General features: G+C 39.2%; 2 protein-coding genes across 25 annotated transcripts in view; one reads left to right on the top strand and one right to left on the bottom strand.

Annotated features, from left to right (window-relative positions):
• PICALM (phosphatidylinositol binding clathrin assembly protein) overlaps positions 1-11,455 on the bottom strand; it is a 100,188-nt gene extending 88,733 nt beyond the window's left edge. For 3 of the 15 annotated variants that reach the window (XM_045038644.1, XM_006936866.5, XM_019811672.3), the window contains exon 1: positions 11,048-11,453. In XM_045038644.1, coding sequence (XP_044894579.1) covers positions 11,048-11,177 — 130 coding nt within the window. In that variant the 5' untranslated portion in view covers positions 11,178-11,453. Of the gene's footprint in view, positions 1-11,047 lie in introns of all 15 variants that reach the window. The other 12 variants (XM_045038649.1, XM_006936872.5, XM_006936873.5 and 9 more) reach the window with 7 other exon arrangements.
• Positions 9,718-16,456, top strand: part of EED (embryonic ectoderm development) — a 193,406-nt gene continuing 186,667 nt past the window's right edge. For 6 of the 10 annotated variants that reach the window (XM_019811680.3, XM_045038651.1, XM_019811675.3 and 3 more), the window contains exon 1: positions 11,627-11,767. The gene's annotated coding sequence lies outside the window, so the exon portion shown is untranslated. Of the gene's footprint in view, positions 10,985-11,602; positions 11,768-16,456 lie in introns of those variants that run through there. The other 4 variants (XM_045038657.1, XM_045038653.1, XM_045038655.1 and 1 more) reach the window with 3 other exon arrangements.

Here is a 16,456-nt window from a genome sequence, read left to right as displayed (position 1 = left end):
AAAAGGAAAGCAGAAGTAGTAAACCCAAGATATGACAAGTTTAAACCCATCTGTTTGAAGTTAAATATACCAATAATAGGTAGGTCCTGAAGTGAATAATACTTTACTTTATTAAACTGCTCTAATTTTACATCTAATTCTGGAAACTTATTTCCCAACTTCCATAATTTCTCACATTTTCAACCAATAATTTACTTGATCACAGAAATGGAAGAAGTTGCAACAACCACTACTCAAAGACAACTTCTACAGCAACTATCCTCTTTATTAAAAAAAAAAAAAAGGCTGTTTGAATACACATCAGAAACCCTCAATGACAATTTCATTCCTTCTTTATTAACTCGGCATCTTTTTACTGCATATTTGTTACATGCTGTTTGTAGCACAATAAAGACTACACAAGGGCTCTTCATTTAAGAAATTATAATTATAGAAGCTATAAAGAATTACTACATAGTGCAATTATCTCAATGTATTACAATTATTTGTTTACACATTTTCACCATTAGATCTCGTGTTCCTTTTAAAATACTCCACTACATAGTGTTTATGGAGAAGTACAAGATACTATGGCAATATACACACTACTCTGTGTGGACAAAAGTAACCACCTATCGATACTCAGACAACTAAGTATTATCTCTTCACACATTTAAAAGACTACATTGGGGGTGCCTGGATAGCTCAGTCAGTTAAGTGTCAGATTCTTGATCTCTGCTCAGCTCATGATCTCACAATTCATGAGTTCCAGCCCCACATGGGGATTTGCACTGACAGTGCAGAGCCTGCTTGGGATTCTCTTTCTCCTTTTCTCTCTGCCCACCCCCTCAAAATAAATAAACTTTAAAAAAAAATAAAAGACTACACTGGGACCCTAAAAAAAAAAAAAAAAAAAAAAAAGGGCATTGGATTAGAGTAAGCAGTCCATCCAGTTGAAAGGATGTTTGGTTCAAATATTTCTATTTATCAGTCAACAAACTATGTAACTCAGTACTAGAAACTGCCATCAAGGAGATCTTTTTTCTCCCTCACAAATCTCTATATTTATATTATACAGGAGCACAGTAGAGTTATATCCCATGACAACTTCAGAAGAAGGGAAAAAAATACCCTTAATTTTCCTTACTACCACCTTGCCACCTCACACTACATACAAAAATTAAAATCTGATCAAACCTAAAAGAGTGAGCTAAAAACTATAAAGCTCTTCAGTAGTAGGTTAGGCATAAATCTGAATAACGCTGGATTAGCCAATGGTTTCTTAGCTATTATATCAAAAGCACAATCAAAGAAAAAAATTGCAACTTCAAAATTAAAAATATTTCTGCATCACATCAAAGGACACTATCAAGAACAGCGGAAAGACAAGCCATAGGATGGGGAAAAAATATTTGCAAATCATATGAGGATCAAGCATCAGGAAAATGTAAAAACTCGTCTAGTACTGAAATATATTAAGGATCAAATTTAAAAATGGGCAAAGGATCTGAATGGACACTTTTTTCAAAGACATACAAAGGTCAATAAGCACATGAAAGATGCTCGACATCATTAGTCATTAGAGAAATGTAAACCAAAATCACAAGATATCATTCATACATTGCTGCTGGGAATGTAAAATGGTGCAGCAGCCGTGGAAAAGACTGGTCGTGTCTCAAAAAGTTAAAAAAACTACCACATGACCAGCAATTCTTCTCCTAGGGATATACCCAAGAGAACTACTATGAACATTCCTGTACAAGGTATGTTCATAGCAGTATTCTTCTTAGTGGGTTTCAAGAGGGAACTGACCCAAATGTCCATCAATGGATACGCCGCATTTTGTGGCACAAGGGAATATTATTAAGTTATGGATAGAATGAAGCACTCTTATATGCTACAACATAAATAAACCATGAAAACATTAAGCTAAGTAAAAGATGTCAGACATAAAAGGCCACGTTATGTGTGATTCCATTTACATGAAATGTCCAGAATAGGAAAATCCATAGACAGAAAGTAGCTTAATGATTGCCAGAGAATGAAGGAGGGGAAACTGGAAGTGATATGCTAACTGATATATGACTTCTTTTGGGGGTGACAGAAAACATTCTGGAATTAGACAGTGGTGATGGTTACACACAACATTGTAAATAGACAAAAAACACACTGAATTGTATACTTTAAAATGGTGAATTTTATGTTGTGTGAATTACCTCTCAATTTCAAAATTGAAGAAGAACTCACCTTGCCTCATAATCTCCTTTTTCACATTAGATTTGGATTAAATAATATTCCTAATTATTCCATACCCTGCATGAATCAAACTTCTGCAAAGTGTTTCAAGTACATCAAAAATCCTGCCAATCCTGTGTGCCAATCCTGTGTTAATGGTGTGATGGGGGGAAAACCATCCTTCTACTTAGTTTTTGGTATATACTTGAATTACAGTAAGATTTTCAAACATTAGATGTATTTAAAATATGGTACATTCGTATTAAGCATCCACAAGACAACTGGCTATATCACAGCACGTAAAATTTCTACTATCACACACATACACCCCTCTTATAAAGAGCTTATAGTCACATGAAGAGGTATATAATCAGTAGACACATGTACATTAAGTAAAAATATGAAATCACTTCTAAAGTATACCTGCAATCTTTAGTGAGAGAAAATATTTCTAAAGCAATGCTGCTTCAACCACTACTTGGAAGAAGTGTCCCTTGAGTAAACTTAGAGCCCCTAGAATGCTTTCAGGTAGTAAGTTTATGACTACAAATATCAGTACCATTTTGAAAATTACTGCTGGATGGGGCGCCTGGGTGGCGCAGTCGGTTAAGCGTCCGACTTCAGCCAGGTCACCATCTCGCGGTCCGTGAGTTCGAGCCCCGCGTGGGGCTCTGGGCTGATGGCTCAGAGCCTGGAGCCTGTTTCCGATTCTGTGTCTCCCTCTCTCTCTGCCCCTCCCCCGTTCATGCTCTGTCTCTCTCTGTCCCAAAAATAAATAAACGTTGAAAAAAAAAAATAAAAATGAAAATTACTGCTGGAATTCCAAATGTTCAGAGAAAACTTCCAGCAATCCCCATTAGTCCCTAGAATCAACTTATGGCCTAGATTCAGTGGTCCTACTATCATGACCATCACTACTACTCTCCAATGTTTGCCTTATATCTCATAAAGCTTCATTCTAAAACAGTCACTTCTTTTCCTTTGCATTTCGACATTAAGTGTACTTTATCCTTCCTTACATCTAAAATAAGTTTGCCGGGGCGCCTGGGTGGCGCAGTCGGTTAAGCGTCCGACTTCAGCCAGGTCACGATCTCGCGGTCCGTGAGTTCGAGCCCCGCGTCGGGCTCTGGGCTGATGGCTCAGAGCCTGGAGCCTGTTTCCGATTCTGTGTCTCCCTCTCTCTCTGCCCCTCCCCCGTTCATGCTCTGTCTCTCTCTGTCCCAAAAATAAACGTTGAAAAAAAAAAAATTTAAAATATGTTTGCCATACAGTTAGTACTCTGGAGACCCCCTGCACAGAGACTACAATGTGATCAGCACCTCCTGGAATTGTGTAAGGAAACAACTCTATTGACAAACATTTCAAATTTATTTCTGGTCCCCTGTTTAATTCTTAAAGTTAATTTCTACTTTCAAGAACATATCCTCAAAAATATGCCTCAGTATAGTTTTCAAACTGAGCAACTGCAAACCCCAATTTTTTTGGCTATAAAAATATTTTAAAAACATCACCTACTATTTTAACAAAACTAACCCTCTTAATGCCTCATAGGTTCCATGAAACAGAGAGCAATTTTGTTATGTTTTTTTATTGATGCTACCAAATGACTTCAATATTTAATTTTGAAACCGGGTAATTACCATTCATTGCAACTAAGAAAATCACCATAAAATTATTAAATGTTTACTGGAATAGATCTCTATAGTGACTGTGTCCCTAAGTTGTTCATGGAATAGTCTGAGCTGGGAAGGCAGATTATGTGTAATCACCTGAAATTTACTGAGCACCCACAGGGTCACTGATTAGGTACTTTGAGAAGAAATATAAAACAATACAGAAAAGTATAGTTCCTGTTCTACAAACACATGTGAACCCAAAATATATATAAAAGCATGATACTAACCACACAGTTTAACAAGGTATTATTCAATAACGTCTTTAGTAAAGAGGCTACTTTAACTGTGTTAAGGAAAGCAAGTTAGTTTTGAGAAGATTTAAAAGGAAGAAGGTATCTGTTTTGACAAAGATGTTTTACGTCCAAAGAATGGTATGTCCAAAGAATAACTGCTAATAGTTTGGGAGTTAGAACTTTTGGCATAATTGGTGACTAACGTGCTTGGCTGAGGGGCGCCTAGGTGGCTCAGTCGGGTAAGTGTCCAACGTCAGCTCAGGTCATGATCTCAGGGTCTGTGGGTTCAAGCCCGTCGTCGGGCTCTGTGCTGACAGCTTAGAGCCTGGAGCCTGCTTCGGATTCTGTGGCTCCTGCTCTCTCTCTGTCCCTCTCCTGCTTGCACACACTCTCTCAAAAATAAACATCAAAAAAATTAAAAAAAAAAATAGTAATAAAGTGCTTGGCTGAAAGGGATAGCTTAGATGTAAAAAAACAATGAGGAAAAAATGGACCAGGAGTCCCAATTAATGATGAACTTTATTAAGGCCTTTCAGGAAAAGAATTAGGTATTATTACTGTTAGATTCTTTTTTGCCCCCAGCAGTCTCCTTTCCAAGTCACATTTCACTTTCCTTCCAATCTACTTAATAGTATGACCTAAAGGATTATGCCACGTCTCTTCTCAAAGTCCTCCAAATGATGGGTCACTGTTACCTACCAAATTATTCAGAGTTTAAAGGACCTCCTATATCTACTTTCTAAGTAGCCTTTTTTCCCCTCTAATATACCTTCTTCTTTAGGGTTACATTTTCTAATCTCAGAACCTTTACAATCTTAAAAACTGAGGACAGACCTCAATGAGATTTTGTCTATGTGGGTTTTCTCAATTGATATTTACTGTATTAAGAATTAAAATTAAGAATTTTTAAAATATTCTTTTTAAAATAATAAATCTCATCCAATGCTAACAGTTTTCACGAAAAATAGCTATATTTCCCAAAACCAAAATTTACAACATTGGTATTGTTTTACCTTTTTGCAAAACTTTTTACTATCTGGTTTAATAGAAAGTTGTTGGACTGTCGTATCTGCTACTACATTCAATCTGCTGCACTATCATGCATCACATAGACCCTGGAAAACTCTATTGTACACTCATGAAAGCACAAAAATTAAAAAGACAAATAATGTCCTAATATATGAACATAGTTTTGACCTCACAAATAAGCTGAAAGGGTCTTGGAAACTCCCAGAAGTGCCAGGAATACACTTTAAGAGCCACTGCCATGAATAAATGAATATTGTTTATTCATTCCCTGGAACAGTAAAGCATTATGTAAAAAGTCACACTGACATGAAAACACAAACCTGATGCTAGACTACCTGGGTGCAAATCCCAGTTTTCCTCTTCCTGGCTGTGACCTTGAGCAAATTACTGAACTTCTCGGTGCCTTCGTTTCTTCTTCAGTAAAATGGGGATAATAATAAAACCTCTCTCACAAAGTTGTTAAAGGAATAAAGTTAATAAACGTAAGTGTTTAGTGCAGTGAGTGCCCAGCACAAAATAAAGACAAATAAGTATTAAATATAAATTGAATCAATGCATAAAGAATATGATTTGCTGTACTGCCACTACATTCTAGTATAACTTGAAAAATTCTTAATACTATACTTCTGATAACCTGGCAAATTACAAGTCTGAACATAAATTTTAATACAAAGGTTTAGGTTCATCAGCATTCCCTTATAAAGGAGTATCGTTAGTAAAATCTGACTACCCGGAAACGTTTCTCCATTAAAAGAGCCATACACACAATGAACATACAAAATTCTAAAAGGTCAAACCCAAAAATTGCAATTCTCTAGAGAAATGTATAAAGCAGTTTAACGGGGAACATACTGAGACAGAACACAAAGTAACGGAAATGCCACTTCAGCCACTAAAAGAACAGGAAGAGCAAATACTAAGGCTGTATGTACTTTGAAAATCTAACCCTATTTCTTCTTGGTAAGACTCTAGCCTCTTGCCAAGAAGCCTTTAAGTTTATTTTTCTTACTTCTTTGATTTTTAAAAGGGAAATCACGAACATAAGCATTTTGGATATAAAGAAAATACTTGTCTATGCATCATGGTAAACTTTTACATTAAATATTCTAAATGACAGGATCAAAATAATTTTATTTAAATTAAAGCAATTCTAGTAATTAATTAAAACAGATTATTTTAACTATTAATGTACTTTTAAAATAGCTAATTAAATATTTCATATAAATGCTTCACAAATCAAATGAGGAAAAAGAAAGCCTAGTCACCTCTTACCAAGTTTTACTTCTCACCTGCCGCTCTAAATTAAACTCAAAAACACCTTTAAAAACTATTCAAGTTGATAAAAAACACAGTAAACATAAAAAACCTTGTTATAAGGATAAAAAATACATGCCTAGAGTCTAATATTAGGTATTTTTAAAAATAACAAGTCCACTAGTGCCGCCTAATTACTTTTCAAAGGTATTTGAGAATAAATTTGCTACTTATGCATAAGGCAGCTAGCAAAATGGTTATATACCAAATTCTCTTCTGAGTTTCCCTTTTAAAACATATACAATTTAGAAACATAACTACGTGTAACAAGGAGGGAAAATTACATCTGTGTAGTTCTACTACATAATCTCAGGCCATGTGACATATTTGACTCCATTACCATTTTCTTTTTTCAGAAGTATTAAAGACTAAATAGTAAGGAACAGAATAGGTCAAATAATGAAAAGTGAAAATATAAATCATATGATTAATTCTTAAGGGAAAGAATAGTAAGCCCATAGGTCAACTACAAAATAACTACCTCTTTAAAACAAGATCCATCCTCAGTTACTTTATTTCTAAACAAGACACATCGTGGGGCAGATTACCCACTTAGTATCTTCCTCACATGCATCTTCTTGCAAATCAGATCCCAGTTACCAGATACTTTCTTAACAATATGCAAACTAAGCACCCCAATCCATGCCATTAATCAAGACACTGAAAATCAATACATTTGCTTAAAAAGGTAATTATTTCAGGTACTTTTTGATATTTTACATACATTTTCAATAGTTATACAAACCACTAATCCAAATATAAATTCCACCTTCTACATATTCAATACATTCACAAATTCTTCCTCTTAAAATTGTTTCCACAACTAAATTTAGGCAGGATATGGATCCAGCACACAACACACAAATACCCACACTATATCTACTATAGAGATACGCTTATAATGGATGCTTAATAAGAACAAGACCTCAATTTGTTGTCAAGAATCTAAGGCAGAGATGCCTGGGTGGCTTGGTGGGTTAAGCGTCTCTTGGTTTCGGCTCAGGTTATGATCTCACAGTTCAGTTTGTGGGATCAAGCGCCATGTCGGGCTCTGTGCTGACAGCATGGAGCCTGCTTGGGATTCTCTCTTTCCTTCTCTCTCTCTGCCCCTCCCCTTCTCTCTCAAAATAAATAAAACAAACAAACAAAAAGAATCTAAGGCAGATGATGGTTGGAATGAAGTGTCCCTGGAAATTTTAACTGGGAAAAAATATGGATGAAAAAGTGAAGCCATTATAGCCATTAACATAAATATTATGTTTCAATGCAACATGTTGCAATGTAAATGCCCAAAGACAATAAATTAAACAAGTATAGAAAAAAGAAAATTAAGTATTCACATCAAAAAACAAAGGCCAACGGTTGTGAAGTTAGATAAGAATGTTTTTTAAATTAAGAATTTATAAATTTAAATATTGTATTTTATTTACACTTCAATCATTATGGATGTTTTAATGGAGGTAGAAACTACTTTCTAAGCATGTGGCTTGCCTCTCCCATAGCCATGAAAGAGGATTAAATTAGATAATGGTTAATAAGTGCCTGGCAAATTGGAACACCTTCCAATTTAAGGTTTGCTATTCTTGTGCCTTGATTATGACCATTAGAGACCGGAAACTAAATGCAAATCATGTTTATTTTTTACATATTATTTCAAGCTGGACAATTCTTCACACTAAGGACCCTAGTTAATACCATTATCTACAGCCACCTATAAGCAAAGCAAAAGATCTTTCTTAAACAAGTATATAATGTAGTATGAATTAAGCCGTAATTCGTAGATTATAATAATTACTTCCTAATATGGAAAGACCTTGGAGAAGTACACAGAAACCACCTCCACAGTCTAAAGGCCTATAGGGAAAAAACAGTCCTAAGCATATTTTTGTTAAGTACTAATATTTAAAAGATGAAATTGCTTTCACTGAGTTGGACTAAGTAGGCAATAGTCCTTCAAGATATTAAAAGGTGCAACAGAACTAAGCACTCACTAGAAAGAAAAATTCCTGGAAGAAGAAAAATTATCTCTACATTAAAGCCTGAAGTTCATGGTGTCAAGCCACAGAAATGTCTGTGAAAGCCTTTTTAATATTCTGGAAACATGTTAAAGTGTGTGGAGAAGGAAGGTGTTTAGAAAAACCATTCATTGGCCAAACTTTACTTAATATAAATCTATGTCATTGCTGAAAACTGGTTACAAGCGCATTTAAAACAATATAGGGAAAATAGTATTTCAAAAGCCCGCAGAACAGAACTAGAGTAGTGGCTCCTTATTTATGTGGATTAAAAAAAAAAAAAAAAATCACACAATACCACATATATTCAAGTTCTAAAGTGGGAGCTTATTATAAACACAGCAGTAGTAGAGAACTACAAATGAGAGTTTATCCTCCAAACCTAATCCCAGTTAGCATCTGCAGTAGCTAACACAGGAGAAAAAGAACAGCACTAATAAAACCACAAACAAGTATCACCCTCCTAAACCCATTTGGCCTATTTTCTGCCCTTCTTGGTAACATGTTAAAATAACTACGCCTACATTTGAAATAGGCAAAAACCTTCATAAAGACTTTTAAAAGCTATACATCTTTTTGTTATAATTTATCATTTTGAAGCGAGGAAAGAGAAAAATAGTTCATACAGTAACAAGTAGTTTCTTCACCTACCCATCACCAAAAAGAAAAAGAAAAAACAATTAACAAGAATTAACACAATGTTAGGACAAACCATTAAGACTGGGACAGCAAGCCAATTAGTCACTTGAAGGGAAGTAAACAGCAAAACTGTCCACTCCAAATATCAGATGATCAAAAAAATCGCCTAAGGGTCCACTATACATTTTAAACAACTTTCCATTTATAAGTGTCACCATTTAAATATATTCTGCATTTTCTAAACAGGCAAGGACTGATTGTTAAAAAGCAGCCTGCTCAATCACCACATTAAAGAACCAAGCAGTATTTTTTTTTCTTTTACTTTTCCACAGTGAAGGAACAAGTCACAATGAATAATGGGTTTGTAGAAATAACTTGTTCTAATAGCACTTCATGAGCAAAGTATCTTGGAAGAATTCACATTTTGTACATTTCTTTTTAAAAATTGCAGACCTTACGGCCAAAGTCCAAATGAGAAATCCAAACAGGACTCCTGTCAGTGAATTCCCTTTCAGGACATGCTCACTCTTGCTTCAAACAGTAAAGCAAAGTAACTTTCATGTAGAATAAAAGCCAGTCAAGCTAATGTGTCCAGTTACCATTTTAAAAAGGAACTTATTACTGTGCCTATTTCCGTGTATTTTCCTGAAAAGTTTTCGGTCACTCCATTGAGTCAAAGCTTGAGTAATCCACTGAGCTATCTGTACCTCGAGGTAAAGGAAAGAAAAATGAGGTATTATACGTGACTTCCAGGTTTGTAAAAAGTTGGGAGGAGTTAGCTCTGGTAATTGTGTGTAAGTTAGTGAATGGAGTAATATTGTGCCGTATAAGAGAAGCTAGTCTCCCCAAATAACCAGAATAAATTAAAAGTAAATTGAAACTCAAGTATTATCAATCACCTTTTTAGCATTTTTAAAGACATGTATGTAAATTGTAGTTTTAGTTATTAATCTATGTTTTACTCCAATAATGTACACTTTACACTCAACCTTCTAAATTCAAATCGCTAGGGTTAACAGCTCCAGGAAATGATACCAGTATCACCCAATCCTTTTCCAAATCCCCATTAGAGAAACACGGAGGATGGGGGCCTGACAATCACAACTTATCCAAGAAGCATGAAAATAGAATGATTAAATTCCACCAAAGCCAATTAAAAACCCCAACTTCCCACAGAGCGTTCCCTACACCAAACGGAATCCCTTTATTTTCACTCTCACGAAGAAAGTAATTTGGGATAAAAGTCGGGTATTGAGTATATGATATATCTAATATAAAATGAGACGAAGGAACCTAACTGAAGCTACAGAAGCAAAGAAACGTAACCAAAACGGGAGAGGAAAGCTGGAAGAGAAACCCGAGAAGGAAAGGGACAGAAGAACCTAGTGGAGCAAAGGAAGTGGAAATCACTTCAACGGAGGTAGCCTTCAGGATTGCAGAGAAATAGGGATGTAGGTCCACGGAACCGGGCGTTTACGGAACTCAAAGGCTAATGGGGAAACAATGGGGCGGTGAGACCGGGAGCAAGCGGAGAGACGCTCAGGAGAGGGCGACTAGGCAGCACGGGACGGGGGGGATGAAAGAGCAGAAGGCTGCAGCAGACACAGGCGGCAGGGAGGTAAGAAGCTAGGTGGAGAGGCAAGTTGGTCGGGTGTGATGGGCTATCGTGGCGCACCGGGTGGGAAGCGAGGGTCCCCTAGGAACCCGGGATGGGGGTGGGGGGGGGAGTGGCTTATCAGGGATTTTTAGACAGGGAACGGAAGCCGTGAAGGCAGGTGTGATGGAAGCGAAAACACACCTCGGACCAGCACAGGACCCGACGTGCCAGACAAAACGCAAAGGAAGGAAAAGACGGCTGAAGGGGGTAAGAAAAGAGAAGAGAAGAACGCCGGTCGCGGGGACATGGGCCGCGGTCGGCTTCACTCACAGTCCAGGTGCTTTTTCTTGGGCCCCATGATCTCGTGGGTCGTGGCCTTGCATACTGTCTTGGATACGGCGGAGCCGGTGACACTGTGCTGGGCGGCGGTGATTCGGTCCGTCAAGCTCTGGCCGGACATCTCTGCGGCTCCTCCGCCACCCTTCCCGCTCGGCAGCCGGCGGGGACTGGGACCCCCAAGCGCCGGAGGACCCCCACCCCCCACCGCACCCCCTACCCCCACCGGCTCCTTCTCCGCCTGCCGGCCTGGGGCGGGGCTGAGGGCCGCGCGCTGCCACCTAGCCCGGAAAGAACCGGCTCGTGTCACCCGCGGGGTCAGGCACAGTGTCGGGCACTCCCCTGCCCCCGCCTCAGCTCAGCCCACCCCTTCCCTGGTCAGCTGGAGCCGGGCTGGGCAAGAGGGACAGGCAGCTGCAGGAAAATGGCGGCGCCAGGCTCCTCCTCGGAGCTTTCCGGGCTGTCCCGGGTCACGTGACTTGGGCGCCGCCCCTCCTTCTTCTTCTCCCGCCCCTTTTCCCTTCCCTTTCCTTTTCGACGCCCGCCCTCCCTCGCTCCGCGAGGGAAGAGCGGGGCGGCGCCCGCGCGTTACGTGATGGAACCCGCCCGGCGGGCGCAACAGGAGGCCCGCCTGGGGGCAGTGCGCTGCCGGCCGCGTCACGTGACGCTTCTTGCCAACAGGTCGCCCGAGGCGGGACGCGGGGGTCACAGAGGGTAGGTGGGGCGGGGGAAGGGCGGGAAAGGGATCGCAAGCCTGGCGCTCCGGGGGCGCGCCAGGGAGTGGCGTCCGCCTCTCCCCTCTCCCACCCCAAGGGTCTCTTGGTGCCTGTGGTTGAAACCAACGTCTTGACAAAGAGAAGGTGCGGCTGCCTTCACCGCTCTGCGTGGGGAAGGGGCTGTCAAGACTCCCGCTGCCCGGACTTTACTAGCTGAGTCAGAATTGAGTTGAGGAACTACCCCAAAGCCGTCCTCCTGGTTTTAAGGAAAAGGAAAACGCTTCAGTTGGCCCATTTTCGGAGCCTGCAGGCAGGCCTCTCCCTACTGTAGAACTGTTGAAGCTCTCCCTTCTTGCTTTACCCTAGAAGGGTTGGGATTTTTTTCTCATTTTCTTGAAAGGCTTGCAAATGTCACCTGTTTTTGTTTATCTCTCTCCTGTTAAAAGTCAGACGCGTTGCTGCCGGACTAAATTTAGATACTAACCAGCCCGTGTTCTTTTCGTAGGGTGTCAAATAGGACAGGAAACACATAGCTTCACTGGAATTTGAAAAGGGAAGTAGTAGGATGATGTCAACAGAGATTAGCTTGACCCTACAAGGCTGACTCCTGTGGTGATTAAAGGTCCAGACCATAGAAGGAAGTGAGAGGGCTGGTAAATGGAGAAGTCCCATTGAAGGAATTGAGACATCACTACCTGCCATTTCCCCTGGTTTAGTCTTTCTTCCCTTTGGCCTTTTTTCTCTTTGGTAAATCAGATTTTCAGGACACTGACCTGTGAACATTTTAGAGGAATTACTGTATCCTGTGAATCTGGTCTTTGAGATCTGTATCTTTAAGAAAGCCTTAAAAATGTAATTGGCGGGGGGTGTGGGCACCTGGGTGGCTCAGTTAGTTAAGTCTCTGACTCTTGATTTTGGCTCGGGTCTTGATCTCAGGGTTGTGAGATGGACCCCTGGTGGGCACTCTGTGCTGGTAGTAGAGTCTGCTTAAGATTCGCTCGCATCTTTCTCTGCCCCTTCCCTGTGCTCGTGTGCTCGCTCTCTCTCAACAAAACAAAACAAAGAGCCCCACATTTGACTCAGGTTTAGGGATAAATTTTTAAATCTGAATGTTAAGTTACTGTGATAGTCCTACATAATCTTGCTAGTTCAAATGAAACGCTACCATACTCCAAAAGTCTGTGTACACCATCTGCCAGCCAAATCCAAAATTTGTGCTTCAATCTGGTGACTCTCAGAAGATGCAAAGCAAATAGTTAACATTTTATGTATCATATCACAGGTTTTGTGGTCTCGTCCCATTCCCTTTCCCCCCTTTTTTCCACTATGGCTGGTGAAAATCTGCAGCACCATGCTTTGCCAAGAACGTATAGTCTTAAACCAGCAGGCTTCATCTTTGTCAAGCCAGCCCCAAATTTCCTTCAGTGCATCTGCAGTCCTTCTGCGATTTGGTGCCCAGTTTGCTGCCCCATGCCCATTGTGCAGTACAGTTACCCCATTCTCAAGACATGTCTGCCATCCTTGCTACTCTTCTATGGTTCCACCCAGTGAATTACCAGTTGACCTGAGGCTCTGTACTAGTGAACCCCCTGCTGAAGTAAGTAAACATGAGGCATGGCATTTAAGTGTCAATAGCTAAATATTTCAACCTTAAGAAAAGTTCAGAAATTATTCCTAAGTACACAACAGGAAATTTGTATGTTTTGCACTACTGTGAATGACATTATAGGATAATATTTCACTGTTACTTTTACCAAAGAGGTTGTTACAAACCACCTTTATTCAAATTGTGATCATGTTCACCTTACTAATAAACTAGCTTCTGTTAGAAATAACACTGTTATTTTTTTTTCAAGGACACATTTTTACAAATTTGTAAGTAAATAGTCATCATTATAGAAGTTTATGTACAATGGTGAACTGAAAGATATAAAGAAATTTAGAAGATGATGGGAAAGTATTCTGAGGTTAGGAATTACCGACCTGCCTGCCCTGTCTTATATAAGTTTTCTTATAACTTATAAGTTTTCTGTGTGTTCTACTTTCCTTGGTCTGGTCAAGAAATATCTTTATTTGAAGTACCACAGATGCTTCAAACTTACTATGGCCAAAAATGACTTCTCTTGCCCTTGCCCATTCCACATCCGTAATCCATATGGATCTTCTTCTTTGTTTATTTTCAGGAATGGTCTTACCACCTGCCTAGAAATCCAGGTCAGAAAACTATGACTCATTCTTAGCTCTGCTTCTCTTATTTCTCTTATCTAGCCTAATCTAGTTGTATCCTTCAAACCCATTTGTTCTCCAACATCACTTCTATTGCCTTAGTTCTAGCCTTTATGATTTATTACCACTTCCCCATGTAGACTGTTCTAATAACTTCTTAGCTGATTTCTGTCTCTCATACCTCAACTCTCCAATCCAGATCTTTCCAAACCTAAAATGCATTCATCTTTTCTTTGCATTAAAACCCTTTAATAGCACCCCCAAGCACTACTCTAGAGGATAAAATCTAGGATTCTCAACTTGGCATATAAAGCCCATCATGATCTAGCCCCTACCTAACTATAGTTTGTTGAACCTCATCCTTCCCCATTTCCCACATGCACTCCAGCCAGTATCACATGACTGGCTGTACCTGGGTATGCCATGCTCCTTCGCACCCTTTTAAGTAGTCAGTGGTTTCCTGCTGTTACTCGTGTAGTTATCTTATACAGTCTCCTACTAATTATTTTTGTAATTGTTTTATTGTGCTAGCATGAGGCACAGAGATATCTTCTTGCTTATGTTATGGCTGATGCAAAATAGACACACAGTAGAATGCTGGTTGAATGAACGAATGAATGAAAACACTTTGAAGTCACCCATTTGGAAACACCACTCCAAACTTCTCATTTGATAAAACCTGCCTACTTTTTCACACTTACAGCATGTCCATTCCATAAGTATCCACCTGGAGGGCCATCCTTATTTCAGTAACTTATTAATTCATTTACGAAAATAAATGTATTGAACACCCACTATGGGTCAGGCACTGTTCTAGGTGCTGAATACTGTTGTAACAGTGAGTTCATCAGTCCTTTGGGAACTAATAAGCTCTTAACTTTGATCATCAACTTGAAGGCCTATGTGCTTTAATTACAAATGAACAAAAACAAAAACAGAAGTAAGGAAAATTTTGAATAGTACATGATATTTCCTAGGTTCTCAAGTTAAGAAGTATGCCTTCTATGTGTTTGTAACACTTATAAATTTTTCATTTCTCATTACTATAACACTAAAAAGGATTGTACTGTTTAATAACGGGAGGGGGGGAACAAGTTTTAGAAGTTAAGTGCTTATATAATTTTTCTCTATTGCTTAAAAAAAAAAAAATTAAGAATTCCAGAATCCCTCAGATAATGAAGTAGCAGAAGCAAGATTTAAAAACTCATTTTTCGGGGCGCCTGGGTGGCACAGTCAGTTAAGCGTCCGACTTCAGCCAGGTCACGATCTCGCGGTCCGTGAGTTCGAGCCCCGCGTCAGGCTCTGGGCTGATGGCTCAGAGCCTGGAGCCTGTTTCCAATTCTGTGTCTCCCTCTCTCTCTGCCCCTCCCCCATTCATGCTCTGTCTCTCTCTGTCCCAAAAATAAATAAACGTTGAAAAAAAAATTTTTTTTTAAAAATAAAAACTCATTTTTCAGTTTCTTTATCTAGACCTGTTCACCAAGACTTGAAGCAACTGCCCATAAAGATTAAATTTATTCAACAAATTCTTCTTGCCTGCATACTCTATGTTAGGTATTGCTAGGTATTAAAACATAATAATGTATGAGACCAACATGGTCTCTGTTCCTAGAGTCTTACATATTTTCAGTGGCAATAGAGGAGAAAATAAATCAAGTGAAGAAAACTTGAATCTTAAGGATGTCTAAACTTCAAATTAAGACAGTAAGAAAGAAAAAGAATTTGGAAGAGAGGATTAATTTTTTTTAAACGTTTATTTATTTTTGAGACAGAGCATGAACGGGGGAGGGTCAGGGAGAGAGGGAGACATAGAATCTGAAACAGGCTCCAGGCTCTGAGCAGTCAGCACAGAGCCCGATGCGGGGCTTGAACTCACGGACCGCGAGATCATGACCTGAGCCGAAGTCAGACGCTTAACTGACTGAGCCACCCAGGCGCCCCGAGAGAGAGAGGATTAATTAACCAGAATTTTTACCTCTTATTACTTCACTTAAGCTCATTCTCAAAGGCAAAGAGTCTACCACTTTACTCTATTCCCACTCTTCTTGGACATTAGAGTCTATAATTTAGATTTATAATATAAACTATAATCTTTTGATATTCTGTAAATTAAGCCAATATGAACAGCTTGGCAACCCCTTTCTTCCTCACCTTTCTATGTTTATACTTCCTGATGCTGCCAAATGAATTAAAGATCATAATCTTTAAAAGGTAAGGAATTGTCTTTGAGTGTATGTGAGTTCTCTTGCTAAAACTTCCATGCAAGTACTCCACTTCCAACTGTGTGACCCTTATTCAGGCTCTCAGCATACATACTTGTGATAATAATGGTAATGTAACTTTGTTGGTTACTTACCATGTGCTAAGCACATTATCCAGTTGAACCCTAAAACAACTTCATGACCTTAAGTGGCAGGTGTCTTCACCAAAGTCTGTTTCCTTTTCTCCTGAGCACACACAT

Source organism: Felis catus, chromosome D1 (genome assembly GCF_018350175.1).
Source record: "Felis catus isolate Fca126 chromosome D1, F.catus_Fca126_mat1.0, whole genome shotgun sequence".
Classification (NCBI taxonomy): domain Eukaryota; kingdom Metazoa; phylum Chordata; class Mammalia; order Carnivora; family Felidae; genus Felis; species Felis catus.
Note: the sequence above shows the minus strand (reverse complement) of the source record. Positions and strands in the feature narration are given on the sequence as shown.